This window comes from Pipistrellus hanaki (assembly GCF_964339955.1).
Source record: "Pipistrellus hanaki genome assembly, chromosome: 2".
Lineage (NCBI taxonomy): Eukaryota > Metazoa > Chordata > Mammalia > Chiroptera > Vespertilionidae > Pipistrellus > Pipistrellus hanaki.
Window position 1 is genome coordinate 156,091,640 of NC_140504.1, and position 14,311 is coordinate 156,105,950.

Here is a 14,311-nt window from a genome sequence, read left to right on the forward strand (position 1 = left end):
GGGGGAAAGACAATGATTCTAGAGTGACATACAATAACATTTGGCAATCCAGCCACCAGAAAGTGATGTTTACTCCTCTCTTGGCTATCCCATAACTTGAATACTGTGATGTAAAATTAACAACTTAAATACTGTGATATGAAGTCAGTAATATATTTTATATTACATGATAAGGGGACAAGAGAGGAAAATAAAACAAAGATATTTGATACACACACAAATATATTTATAACAAAATAAAAACAAGGAAGAAATACTCATTATAAAAAAAGAAAGTGAACATTTCAACATATTTATAGAGAAGAGTTAAGACAGGCATGTTTTCAAAAGTGCTTGAGTTGACCTCTAAATACTGGCTGTGGGAATTGCCATTATAATAAGTGGTTTCATTCTATGCCACATATCTTAGATTTGATACATAAATATTGGCTTGCTTGTCAGCCTTCACAAGTATAACCCCTAGACCAGGGATAAATCTCCTATTTATATACAACATTTAGTGGAGTGCCTAACACAGAGTAAATGCTCAAGGCAAGTTAAATTAAAAAAAAATACCCTTTAGCACAGTCTAGTAGCACAAAATACAAATACATCACATACTTTAAAAATGCACAAACGATACCTAATAGGTGTGAGTTTGTATGCACGTGTGTGTGCACATACGTCAATTAGTGTAAAACAAAGACAAACTCAAGGTAAAACCAACACATCTTTGAAACAAGAGTTATATGTCACAGGTGTTAGTTTGAAGTCTTCTTTCAGATGTGGGTCTGATTCAGGTGAGATATTTCTACACAGGTCTGCTTTCACAAAAAAATATTTGTTGAGCTTATTTTTAGCAAGAAACAAGCCATCAGAGACGTTCCCATTGTAGCTTGTTAAAAGAATCATTAGAAGAGACTGTCTACATGGCTAGGCTCCTGAAGGCTTTCTCACGTTATTTGTCTATAATACTGAAGGACAGATACCACTAGTTCTGAAACAGTCACTTTCAAATGTAACTGACAATTTTCTCCTCTCTCCCTTAGTAACTATAGGGACATATATCACAGTTCATATGATTCACTGTAACATAATCTGAGGTGTTTCTTGAGTGAAACTAGACAGTTAGGTCACACATCTTGTTTTCCACGATCTTCTGAGTCTCAATGGAACAAGTCTGAAACTGAGGCATGTAAGACACAAAAGTCTTCTGACCAGAAGTTCCTAAGTTGAAATTGTTTTCTACCAGGTGTGAACAGCTGTCCTGGAGGATTCTGATGTCAGTTAATAAACAGTGGGCTGGGAACGGACACAACACCCCCGACTCATCTGTCAGAAACACACTACTCTCTTTTTTCATTGAGGTGACCCCTAAATAATAGACAGACTTTTCATCATGATGTTCTTCAGAGAAATTTCCTTCAGAGAAATTTCCTTCAGGGTTCAAAAGTTTGTCCAATTCTTCGGAGAATGTAAGGTGTGGTGAAATTATATTGGGGTGCTGATCTGATAACATAAAAAATGCCTGTGTTTCTATCTCCCAAGGGCTAGTAGATAAAGAATCCTTTGTTGGAGAATTTTTGCTAGAGAAGCCTTTGCTGACTGAGCTATTGATAAGCCCTTGCTCATCATCAGTTGCACTTGACTTAGAGTTGCAGAGCAGAGTGGCATATTTAACAGAGGATTGTCTCCTGCCTTCACCCTCACAGGTCATTTTGGTGCTCCCCGCCTCAGAGAAGCTAGCACTGTTGCATTGGTCATTAATACAAATGGAACCCTTTCCAAGATCTGCAGTTGTCAAAAGTAGAGGAACCAAAGCAGTTTGCACCTTCTCATCTTTATTTTCCCACGGTGTATCAACACTGATATCTTCTGAAATGGTTTCAGGCTCCAAAAGAAGAGGACCAAATGTCACAGATTCTGTATGCTTGATAAAAAGATGCTCAAACGTTTCTGGCTAAAAGAAAAGACACATTTTAATGTTTAATTGTATTATTATTGTTTTTCTGCTTCAATATGACATCCTTGCAGAAATGGAAGTGTGAAGGATTAATGCTAAAGGACATAAGTCAACCAAAATTTCACTAGTTTGGGACTGACACAGATATAACAAAACTCAGAAAGGAAAAGTAGCTTAAAAATAGGATGAGACTGATTTAGGTTTGAGTCCTATTTCTGTGCCCATGGGCAAGTGCATTCATCTTTCTGCCTAACATTTCATTTTCTTCATCTATAAAAATATGTTCAATACTTACTTCATGGCATTGTTGTGAGGAATAAATTAAATAGCATCTGAAAGTGCTTAGCTCTCAATGAAGACTGATTTTTGTAATTAGAAAGTGCTATAATCTGAAGAGTTCCTTACATTTAATAACAACTTAGATTTCCACAAACTGAAAATGTAAAATTCAACTTAAAAAAGTAAATGTAAATAAAATAAAATGACCAAAACACATGACGTAAGATATGATGTGAAGGTAAAATATTTGGTATTGCTAAGAACTTATCTGCCTTATATCCTACTGAGAATCTGTTTAAGATATCAGAAAATAAGAACTAAGAAGGCGAAGAAAAAAAGATCACAGACTTTTAAATTACTATTTCTTATTAATAAAAATACATGCTATGGAACATGTGAAATGAAGACAAAGACACAAAGCAAATGCATATCATATATTTTATAAGAATGGTGGTTACAGCAAAAGAAAAATCCTCTCAAGCATAAACATCAAGAATATGTGTGCAAAAAATACAACTCATACAATGTGAACATACTGAAAAAATAAATGTAAAATAAAGAATACTGTGGACACATCACATTGAAAAATTAACACAACTATAGGAAGTGCTATAGAAAATGTGTGCGATTTGCATATCATACATATAAGAGAACTTTTGAATATTAAAAATTTTAAACTAATAAAATGAATTCAGATTTGTTGCCTGAATTCAAAATGGCAAATCTATTCCATATAAAAACCTAATTCATTTAGCAAATTTTTGAACTGAAATGAAATATATTGGTAATTATAACCATAAAAGAATAAATATACCAAATGTAAATATAATAATAATGGAATAGGCTTATCAAGATTAAAATGCTGCATAATGACAAATACATGTTAACATAACCTTTCCATTATTTTATAAACATAATATAGTAAGAGAAACTGTTTCTGTGGCTAGTTTCTTTCTGACAGAAATCTATACTTAGATTTATTATTTTCTTCAAACATTTGCTTGTTTATTTTGTTTTTTCTTAAGGCTACTATGGTATATGTTTTGAATTTCTTAAAATAACCTAGAAATTAAGATCACCAAATAAAGGAATTACATACTATCAATGTGAAAACAAAAAAATATACAACATGGCCCATGGAATGCAGTCACACTCACATATGTTTTTTAAATGACATGTTTGGCATACTTAATGCCTTCTAGAACTTCTTAATTGGTAACTAAAAACTGACCCCAGGACTACGATTGCACTCATTTTAGATGGTAGACTTCACTAATAAGTACTTATAAATCTTACACTCATATATTATTGAAGGGTATAAAGGGATCACAAACCTTTATTAAAAGTATACTTAATCAAAAGCATCTAAATTACTGTGTGCATCTAAATTTTTGAGGTTTTTAGGTGAGTCTGGGAACATATTAAATATATGTTTAGCTGTGGGAAATAAAGAATGTCTTTTCTTAATTTCACTCAGATTTTACATTCCAATGACATCTATTTAAAGTCAATGAAGGGGAAAAAGGATACCATTCTCCTCATTTTTTAGTTTTATTTTTTTACATTCAAATAAAACTATGAATGAAATCGAAATTTAAGTGATCTATATATAGTCTAAATTTGTTTTTGTTTTTTTGGGCGTTTTTTTTTGGTTCATCAAACAAAGACTTTGGTTTATTTTGAATGTGAGCAACAGAGCAGTTAGTATGCTAAGTTTATAGAAACAGCAGGTGGTCTTTTTCAGGGAGAAACGTCCAGTCCTCGCCATGAAATACTCGTAAAAGCTCCAAAGAGTCTTCCTTCTTGTACCACTGTGTACTCCCTTGCCTGCCAGAAGCTTTGGGAGGTTCAATATAAATATATTAAATTCAAGCAAAAATTTTACAAGGAGGCTGAATTGGAAGCTAATGCATTTTCTGGTCAATCTGATCTAGCTATGCCAGGTCATGCTGATATTAACTGGAACTTGCAAAGGCCTGTGACCAGCACAAACTGTAACTTCTGGCTTTTTTTTTTTTTTTTTTTTTAATGAAATGGAAGTTAGCACTTGACCATTTTCCAAAGTATGGAAAATGAAAACTCCCAGGTTGACTACAGGGAAGTGTCTATAAAGGGATATGAGATGGAAAATTTCGGACATAAAAGTATAAATGAACTACTTTTACTTTATCTGTAATTAGAGCCAGTATATCTGCAAAACTGTCAGAACCTGCTGTTTTCATCTAGTGACAACATTGTTTTTATTTGATGATACCTAATAGATATGTAATAAAAACAACAGTTAGAGTTTTTCAATGTTTCATGACCAAATGATCAAACAAAAGCCAGATATCATAAATACTGCTTTTTAAACTTCAAATGACCTGAAAAGTAATCATACATCCAAACTGAACTGGACTCAGACCTTCATCTCCAACCCAAATTTACCCATCTGTTTTTAGTTCTAAATCAACAGATCCGTCATAGTTTAGTTCTTAGTAGTTCAACCAAATTTTATTTTTAGATTTTCTCCCCTTCTTCAAAATGTAAAAATCTTCTAATACTCTATAGAATGTTGGAAAGTTGGTACATTGGGTTCATCTGTAGTGATCATGATTAGACTTCAAAGACTGTCCGTACTCTGTTTAGATAAAATAAAACAAAATAAGAAAGAAAAATAAAAAAAATTACTCAGAAAACAAAATATAAAAGATTTCAAAACATTTTCTGTGAGGCATGGGTTCTGGATTGTACTTTTCTGTGTTATATAACAGTACTGCATCTTTTTGGAAAAGGGTAAAATTTTGAACTTAGGTGTCTTCTCCCATTTTCTTAATGCATGCCTTAATATTACACACGTGGACAGTCTTAATTACCTCAGCAAAGGAAAAACTATAGAGGAATAACAAAATAAGTAAAAGGAGAGAAACAAAGAACAGAAAAAAATAAAAAGAGTATGAGAAAGAAAAGTAATATTAGATAATTTGGAACAAGAAAAAATAGAGCAGTGAAAACAAAAATTCAAATGTTAGGAGAAAGAAGGACTAAAAGAGTGAAAAACAGAATCAGAAAATCATTATCATAATTTTTTAATCTAGTAAAAAGATCTAAGAGATCATCTGTACAACTATTCAACCACATATATAGCTATATATAACTGTTCAACTATATATACAAGTATGTACAACTATTCAACTAAATATATAGCACTATATACAACTGTTCAACTATAAATGCATGCTGCTATATACAATTACTCAAATATATATATAGCTAGCTCTCTACAACTATTTAAATGAATATGCAGTAGCAAAATACAACTATCCAATTAAATATATCATACAACTATATACAGCTATTCAAACATATCCTACCTAATAAGAGTAATATGCAAATTAACCATCACCCCACTATGCCCACCAGCCACGCCTACCAGCCAATCAGAGTAAGTATGCAAATTAACCTAAACCAAGATGGCTGCCACAACAGAGAGCAGGAAGGAGGCTTGGGTTGCCCCTGGTGATGGAGGAAGCCAAGCTTTCCACCGGCTCTGGCCAGCCTAGGCCTCCACTCCAGGCTACAAAGTTTCAATTATAGAAGGTGAATAAACCCCAAAAGAAATAGCTGCTGCCATGCCAGGAAGCGAGCAGAAGTTTCAATTGTAGAAGATAAATATATCCCAGATGCCAGGGCCACTGCTTGGGTCACCAAAGGGTGTGGCTGGCCTGCAAACCACCACAGGCCCCTCACCCAGACCACCTCATGCCCCAAGGGAACCCTCATCGTGATCCAGGACACCCTTCAGGGCAAACCAGCTGGCCCCCACCCATGCGCCAGGCCTCTATCCTATCTAATAAAAGAGTAATATGCAGCTTGACCAGCATTCCAACACACAAGATTAAGATAGCTGCCCCCATGTGGTCAAATATTTTGCCCCCATGTGTACACAAGATGGACACCACAAGATGGCTAGTAGGGGAGGGCAATTGGGAGGCACCAGGCCTGCAAGGGGGCGGGGCAGTTGTGGGCAATCAAGCCTGCAGGGGAGGGCAGTTAGAGATGAGCAGGCTGGCAGAGGAGGGAAGTTGGGGGCAAATAGGCTGGCAGGCAGAAGTGGTTAGGGGCAATCAGGAAGGCAGGCAGGTGAGCAGTTGGGAGCCAGAAGTCCTGGATTGTGAGAGGGATGTCCGACTGCCTTAAATGGGAAGCGGGACATCCCTCAAGGGGTCCCAGATTGGAGAGGGTGCAGGCTGGGCTGAGGGACACCACCTCCACCCCCTCTGCATGAATTTCATGCACCAGGCCTCTAATATACATATATAGCTATATACAACTATCGTATAATATATAATTAAAGGCTAATATGCAAATATTAGAACAGGAACAAACAACCAGTCTCTATGATGTGCACTGACCACCAGGACAGAACAGGAACAACCAACCAATCTCTATGATGTGCACTGACCACCAGGGGGCATATGCAGAACATGGAGGGCGTGGGATGGTGGAGCAGGTGAGTAGGGATGCCAGACCAAGGCAGGGCTCCAGTCACTGTTATTGGGGCACGCCTCTAGGGGTTACTAAAAATTCTTTGCTCCTGAACATGCCACGCTCCATCCCAGTGCTCTCACCTGCTGCCAGCACCAGAGTTGCTGCTCTCACCCACTGCCAGCAACCGCAACAGGCATCAGAGACACAGCTCTGACCTGCTTCCAGTGCCTGACACCAATCACAATCACTTGGCACCATTAGTGGGTGTGAGCAGCGGCTGCCTGCCCTAATCACCCCTGAGGGCTTCTCCATCTCCCCCTGCTCCTGAGGGGTGATCAGGGCAGCAACTGCCACTCACATCCGCTGACAGCACCAGCCCCATCAGCAGACTGGGGACTGGGGGCCATGGTGGGAGGGTCCGGGTAGGGGTGCAGAGGATGGGCCAAGACCCGACCCTGTGCCCACTGCAGCCTCGCGGCCCACAGTTCCCTTCAAGGTGCACGAATTTGTACTCTGGGCCCCTAGTTCAACTATATACAGTTATTCAACCATATATAGATGTGCAGCTATATACATCTATTCAACTAAATATACAGCAACTATGTACAACTATTCAACCATATATATATCACTACATGAACTATTCAATCACATACACAGCTATATACAACTATTCCACTAATAATATAGCAGTTATATACAACTATTTGACTCTATGTACAACTAATAGAGGCCTGGTGCACAAAATTCATGCACTAGTAGGGTCCCTAAGCCAGACAAGCGATCAGGGCTGATCAGCGCCTTCTAGCTACTGGCCAGGGCCTTCCTTCTCCCTCTGCTGGGTGATTGCAGAGGCCTTCCTTCATTATGCACAACTCCCTGGTGGTTAGCGCACATCATAGAGAGCAATCCATCTCCCAGTCTCCAGTCGAACTCCCAAGAGGACACTTTGCATATTAGCCTTTATTATATAAGAGATATACAACTATATACAACTATTCAACTATATATACAGCCCTTCAACCTAATATACAGCAGCTATCCTGTTTCCCCGGAAATAAGACAGTGTCTTATATTAATTTTTTCTCCCAAAGTTGCGCTAGGTCTTATTTTCAGGGGGTGTCTTATTTTCGGGGAAACATGGTATATACAACTATTCAACAACATGTAAAACTATATATAACTATTCCCCTCCCCAAAGCAAGAGAAATAAATCATCTGTTCCACATATCTCCCCTTTTTTAGACAAAACAATTGAGACTTAAATATACACAGCTACTTAGAGCAGCAAGGACCGTATGTCCATTTTTTTCCAGTCCAACAATCATTCTGTAGCACAATGGAAGATGACAAGATATCCCAAACACAAACTGTCAGGAGGATATGTTCTTTGTTTTGCTTTTTTACTTGCTGTGATAGATTTGAGCTCATCAATTCTTACTTTCTTCTGGATACTAATAAACCAAGGGCATATGCACAAATATGAAGAAGAACAAGAAAATAAACAAAACTGAAGTCATATTTTAGGGAACTGGAATACATACTTCTAAGCCCAGTAACATGCACTTCTAAATAGAACTTCTAACTCAAAACTGCACTAGCTCTCCCACACTTGTGCAAGGCCTGCTAGCAATGTCAGGATGCTCTGCCTCAGATCTGTGAGGGTGGTGCTCTTCCATGGGTGACTGGGTTTCTTCTTTGGAGGTCTAGAGTAGGCTAAGGAGCCTAAAATAGTCCTCAAATCACAAGGAAAAATCCACTTTGTTTTAGCTTTAGGACTTCTAAAGGTTGTTAAGTGGAGCATACTCTTATGAAAATGGACATAAATGTAGACAACCAATGAGTGGAGTTAGACATTAAAAACATAGATGATTTGGAATTAGAGAAAGAAAACCACAGATTAGGCAAAAATGCTAAGCAAAGGAATAAAAATGGTTAAAGTCTTTTAAACACTGTGAAATTTGAATTAGAAGACTAATTTAACCTTTTCTCTAATATTCTGACTTTTACTTTACTTGTAAAAATTATTTGAATTTATTGGGGTGACATTAGCTAATAAAATTATATAGGTTTCAGGTATGCAAGTTATAATACCTGATCTACATATTGTATTGTATGTTTTAATATTCTGATTTTTAAAGCACTAAGAAAAATTATGTAGAAAAGTAATCTCATTCAAGATGTAAGATTGAACATATGTGTTTCTCTCTCATCTATGTAGAGACTCTGTTAGAATGAAAATACATGAGTAAATCAAATGCATACCCACAACAAAGAGAATCTGAGAAGGCTAAGAAAGAATCAGCTTTGTAATCCATCTTTTAAAAAATGGAAAATGACTGAATGAGTGTAGACAAAGATGATCAGCAAAGAAAGCTGCAGACCAGAACATCTCCAGAGTGGGCTGTAGCTGCAGAGAAAGCCAGTTTGCCCAGATGGAAATGGTGTGTGAAGAAGTAGGTGGGAGATAAAAGCACAGGAAGAAATGAGAGCTGAGGCAGGAAACTGAAAACTCTGCCCAGGGAATGGGCCTATCTACTCCTCTGCTGCACATCAAGAGCTTTTGTATTAGAATCACCCTCCACACCCAACTTGGGTTTTTGTTTTAAAAGTAACTAATGAGCTAACTCAGAATCATGGGCAGGTATATCTTTTCTCATCAATCTACCCACTTAGGGCAACAATCACTGTCTATCTGCTTCGGGCTCCCAGTCAGCCTGTCTACTGTTTCATTCTTAAAAGATTATTATCAGATATTTGGGAAAGTGAGATTAAAAAAAATAAAAAAAGTAAGGCCAAGAAAAACAACATAAAAACATGATCCTAATAAAAACAGAGAATTCAGGGAGTAGAAGAAAAGAGAATTTTAAAAATAAACAACAATCCTCTAATTAATATTTCTAAAAAGATTTAACAAAACATTGCATGCATAAAAATGGGACAGAATACTCTTTAAAAAAAGAATATTTGGAAACTTACAAATAAAATAGTAAATCAACAAGTGAATCTAAAAATCAAGTGAATAAAAAATCTGATGAACAGAATAAACTGGTGAATATAATAGAATCAGGGGCATAGAAAGAGAGTGGGCTGACAATTCAGGGGAAAGGGGTATGGGGTGTGGAAAGAGATTGGACAAAAATCGTATACCTATGGATGAGGACAGTGCAGGGGCGGGGGGTAAGAACAGAGGGTGGGGTGGGAACCAGGTGGAGGGGAGCTAAGTGGGGGGGGGGAGAACAATTATAATAATCTGAACAATAAAAGTTTATTTAAAAATAAGTAAATTAAAATCAACTGAAACCCTGGAAAAATAGGTTATGGCAAGGTCTCAAATGTAAGATAAAAACAAAGAACATAGAAAATATAATGAAATATAGAATGAAATATAATGAGAATCTAAAATCCAATGAATACAGACTCTATAATGAAAATCAAAGAAACAAGAGGAAATTGTCAAATAAATAAGATAATTTCTTAAAATTGAGTGGAGACAGAATTGAAAATATTTTCAAATGATGACCAAGTTAAATGAAAAAAGACCCTCCCTATAAAGTACAGAATAGGGAATATAGTCTATAATATAATAATAAAGTATAATATGCTAATTAGACCAGATGTCCTTCTGGATGTCCTTCCAGATGACCTTCCAGACGAATCCAGGGCTGTGAGGGAAGCCCAGGCCCTGGGTGCCAGAGGGAAGCTGGTGCCAGCATCTGGGGAAAGGAAGGCCTGCTCTTGCATGAATTTCGTGCATCGGGCCTCTAGTGTTATAGCTATGTATGGTTCCAGTTGGGTATGGAAATATAGGGGTGATCATTTTGTGAAGTATATGATTGTTTGATCACTATGCTGAACACCTGAAAGTAATATAGAATGATACTGAATGTAAACTGTAAATTAAAAAATAAAATTGAAGAAAAGAACTTCCCTAGATCCATCACTAACATATTTTTCTTTTCTGTCCATTCATCATTTGAGGGGCATTTGAGTTGTTTCCACATTTTGGCTATTATAAATAATAAATAATGCTGCTATGAATATTCATGTACAAGTTTTTGTGTGAATATATGATTTGATTTTCAATGGGTATATATGTAGGAGTGGAATTGTTGGGTCATATGGTAATACAATGCTTGACTATTGAACTGTCAGATCATTTTCCAAAAGGGTAGCACCATTTTACATTCCCAGAGGCAGTGTATAAAATTTCCAATTTCTTTATATTCTCACCAATACTATTATCTGTGTATTATATTCTAGCCACCTTAGCTAATGTAAAGTGGTATCTTATGTTTTGGATTTATTTTATCTAATGCCCAAAGACATTGAGCATCTTTCCATTTGCTTATTGGCCACTTGGAGAAATGACTACTCAGATCTGTTGCATATATTTTATTGCATTAAATTATGCATAACATAAAATTTACCCTTTCAACTATATTTAAGTATACAATTTAGTGGCATTAAGCATATTAAGCAATTAATTGTTAATATGGAGTTGATGGCAAGATAATCAGTTTGAGTCACATGAACCTCTGTTTGCAGCGAGGCTTTTACATGTATGGCTGGGTAGATCAAGACAAATAGAACCACTCTCAGCTTCAGTTTTTTAATCAGAAAATATGATGCAATTAGGCCATTGAGAGAATTAGATAATGTGAATATAAAAGCAAAGAGCAGTTAGCACATTTACCTAGTACTCTTGGGTAATATAACATGATTTCCACTGTATTAATTTTCTTTAAAAAATAAATTTTAGTTATTTAGGAAATTAAAGCAATGAGATTGAAAAGTTACTAAATTTTAGAAGATTTTTATCATTGTAAAATATCTGAAATTATATTCTTTTCCACTCCAAATATTCTTGCTGTATTTCAAAATCTGAGTTATCCCTAATTGTATTATCTGTATACCTGTTAAGCCTTAATAATAAACTAAGCATCTTGAGGCCTAGTTTTGCTTAAAAAATAGCTTATAAAATTATGAAATTAAATATTTGCAGAGGTTTAAAAAATCCATCTTACATAAGTGTAAGTTTAATTTTAATAACTGAATTTTTAAAATTGCATGGGATTATTTATATAGTTTTTTATTTGATTTAAATAATTATGGAGATAATTATAGGTATTCAAAATACTTATTCCAGCCCTTTGCCTAAGGACAATCTCTTTATACCAAAACCCATTCTCCATCAGAATTGATCCCTACTATTCTAATATTTATTTTATTACATAGTGCTGTGACACATAAAAGATATGCACATTATTAACTTTCATATGATAAACTACCTATTAAATTTTGTATTCCCTAGTACTAAATCCTTATATCCTGCTATCCTTGGAAATATATAGTAGATTAAATAGACTCATATTAAAATGAATTGAGTAAAAAGAATTTTTAAACCTTAAAAATGTTTAAAGCTCTAGAAGGCATATGACATCTAAAATATAATCTTATATTTTGGGTTAAGAAAATTTAAAAAGGGACCTTTTGAAAATTAAGTCCTTGTGCCCAGGAACAATTCTTGGGGTTTGGAACATCATCCCAAAAGAGCTTCTTCATTCTACAAAGGAAAAGTAAGGCATTAGAATCACAGAAAAACATTTATATCAAAACTGTTAACAGTTAATGAATGTATAAAGTAGTAATTAATCCTCCAGAGCTATGCCTCAGGAGGGGCAGATTCATTTTCACATGTTATCACCCAAAGCTTTCCACCAATGATCTGCCTAGGCCAAAGTTAATAATCATATATATATATATATATATATATATATATATATATATATATACCCAAGCAACCTTTACTCCCAAATGACTGGAACGACCAGAACCATTGGTAGACCAGACGCTATGACTGCACTGACCAGCAGGGAGCAGATGCTCAATGCAGGAGCTGCCCCCTGGTGGTCAGTGCAATCCTACAGCCCACAGCCAACCAATCTCCCACAGGCACCTCCCCACCCCCTGGCCGGCCAACCTTCTCCCTCTGCCAGCCAGCCAGCCTCCCATAGCCCCTCCCCTCAGCCAGCTAGCCCCCCTATAGGACTCGATCACCAACCAGGCCTCCACCACCTGTGCACGAATTCCTGCACCAGGCCTCTAGTTATAATAAAAATAGCAAAACACTTATTGAAAACTGTGTGCCAGGCACTTTGCATAGGTTTTTTCAGAGAAAATAAAATATTAAAAATGGCCATCAAGTGAGTTTCAGAAACAATTCTACTGGATATGGCACCATCAGCTCACTTGACCGAAAGATAAATTCTGATTTTAAAATGGACTCTCTTTTGTGCTAGAAGACAAAAGTTTCTACAAAGATTCATTCTGTAACTCATTGATCCAAACCTCTCAGCACAAACCCACAAGAAATTTAAAGCCATTTGCCAAACCAGACTGACCAGAGCCAGCAGTGCTGATTTTTAAAAAGCAGAGTGCTTACTGGTTATAAGTGGACTGCTCCAGGTAAATTTTCACCACTCAAAGTCCTCAACCCAAATTGCACAACTCTGAAAGCCACTTTGCCACCTCCAAGAACATACAGCCTAGGCTTTCCTATAATAGGCTTGTTATTTCCTGCATGCATTTCAGAAAAGAAATCATTTTTTTCCATGAAGTTTATATTGTGCTAGCAAAACAGAATTTAGCTATCTGAAAACAGGCCTTTTCTTTTTATGCCATCTTAAGAATATTTAGGATATATTACTTATGACTTGTATTTTAAAATCAAGGTTTAAATATGATGAAGGTCCATACCTTTGATGTAATATTAGCAATGCTCCAAGCAACAAGGTTAATGAAGAAATAATTATTGGCACAATTACATATAGACCTGCATCAGTCTGGTGTTTTTCAATATCATCTGGAAAAGAAATGCAATTCACACAATTCAGAAGCTTGAGGAGAAAATATCGTTCTGTACCAAAAATTATAGTAGACTTCTTCCTAATTTCATCCTAGATCTGTATGACCTCTTAAATATAAAAATAAAAAAGAGGAAGATAAAATGATAGTTATGATCCCATTAATAATTATTATTGTGTTAAAAATTATGCTTATTGTAATTTAGTGAAATATTGTTTTAAAAATTATTTGTGAATTCTCTCCCTCTGCTCCCTTTTAAAAAGCAGAGTGCTTACTGGTTATAAGTGGACTGCTCCAGGTAAATTTTCAGGTTGTATGAGTTAAAGGGCCAGTTTAAGTTGTTATAATGACTCTGTCTGATCATCTGCTTCTGAAGAAGTTAACCTACGACACATGCCAATCTCTAGCTTGTTCAGTCCAGACACATTGACCTCCTTGCTGTTTCTTGAATCACCAAGCATGCTCACTCATCAGTAAAAAGCACTCCGCTGTACTTACTAGCGCTTGATGAAATGCTCTTCCCCTTTGTGTTTGCAAAGCTCTACTCAAAAATCATTAACAGAACAAAAAAGACAAATGTTGGCCATTCTAACTAAAACACCACATTTTAAGTCTATCCCTTCATCTTACTTCATGGCATTTTAATCTGACATTATATTATACATGATTTGCTTATTGTCTCTCACTCTCATTGGGGTTCTGGAGGTTAGAGAATGATGTTCACTGTTCAACCCCCAGTGCTTAGAAGAATGC

The 14,311-nt window shown here is 36.1% G+C and overlaps 1 protein-coding gene across 3 annotated transcripts in view; it reads right to left on the reverse strand.

Moving 5' to 3' along the window:
* Positions 1–204: 204 nt before the first annotated feature.
* The window catches only part of LEPR (leptin receptor), an 81,332-nt gene continuing 67,225 nt past the window's right edge, over positions 205–14,311 (reverse strand). For 2 of the 3 annotated variants that reach the window (XM_084871356.1, XM_084871355.1), the window contains exons 17-19: positions 13,451–13,556; positions 12,182–12,257; positions 205–1,939 (exon numbers count right to left, since the gene is read on the reverse strand). In XM_084871356.1, the coding sequence (XP_084727482.1) occupies positions 1,100–1,939; positions 12,182–12,257; positions 13,451–13,556 (1,022 nt within the window). In that variant the 3' untranslated portion in view covers positions 205–1,099. Of the gene's footprint in view, positions 1,940–2,640; positions 4,842–12,181; positions 12,258–13,450; positions 13,557–14,311 lie in introns of those variants that run through there. The other variant, XM_084871357.1, reaches the window with a different exon arrangement.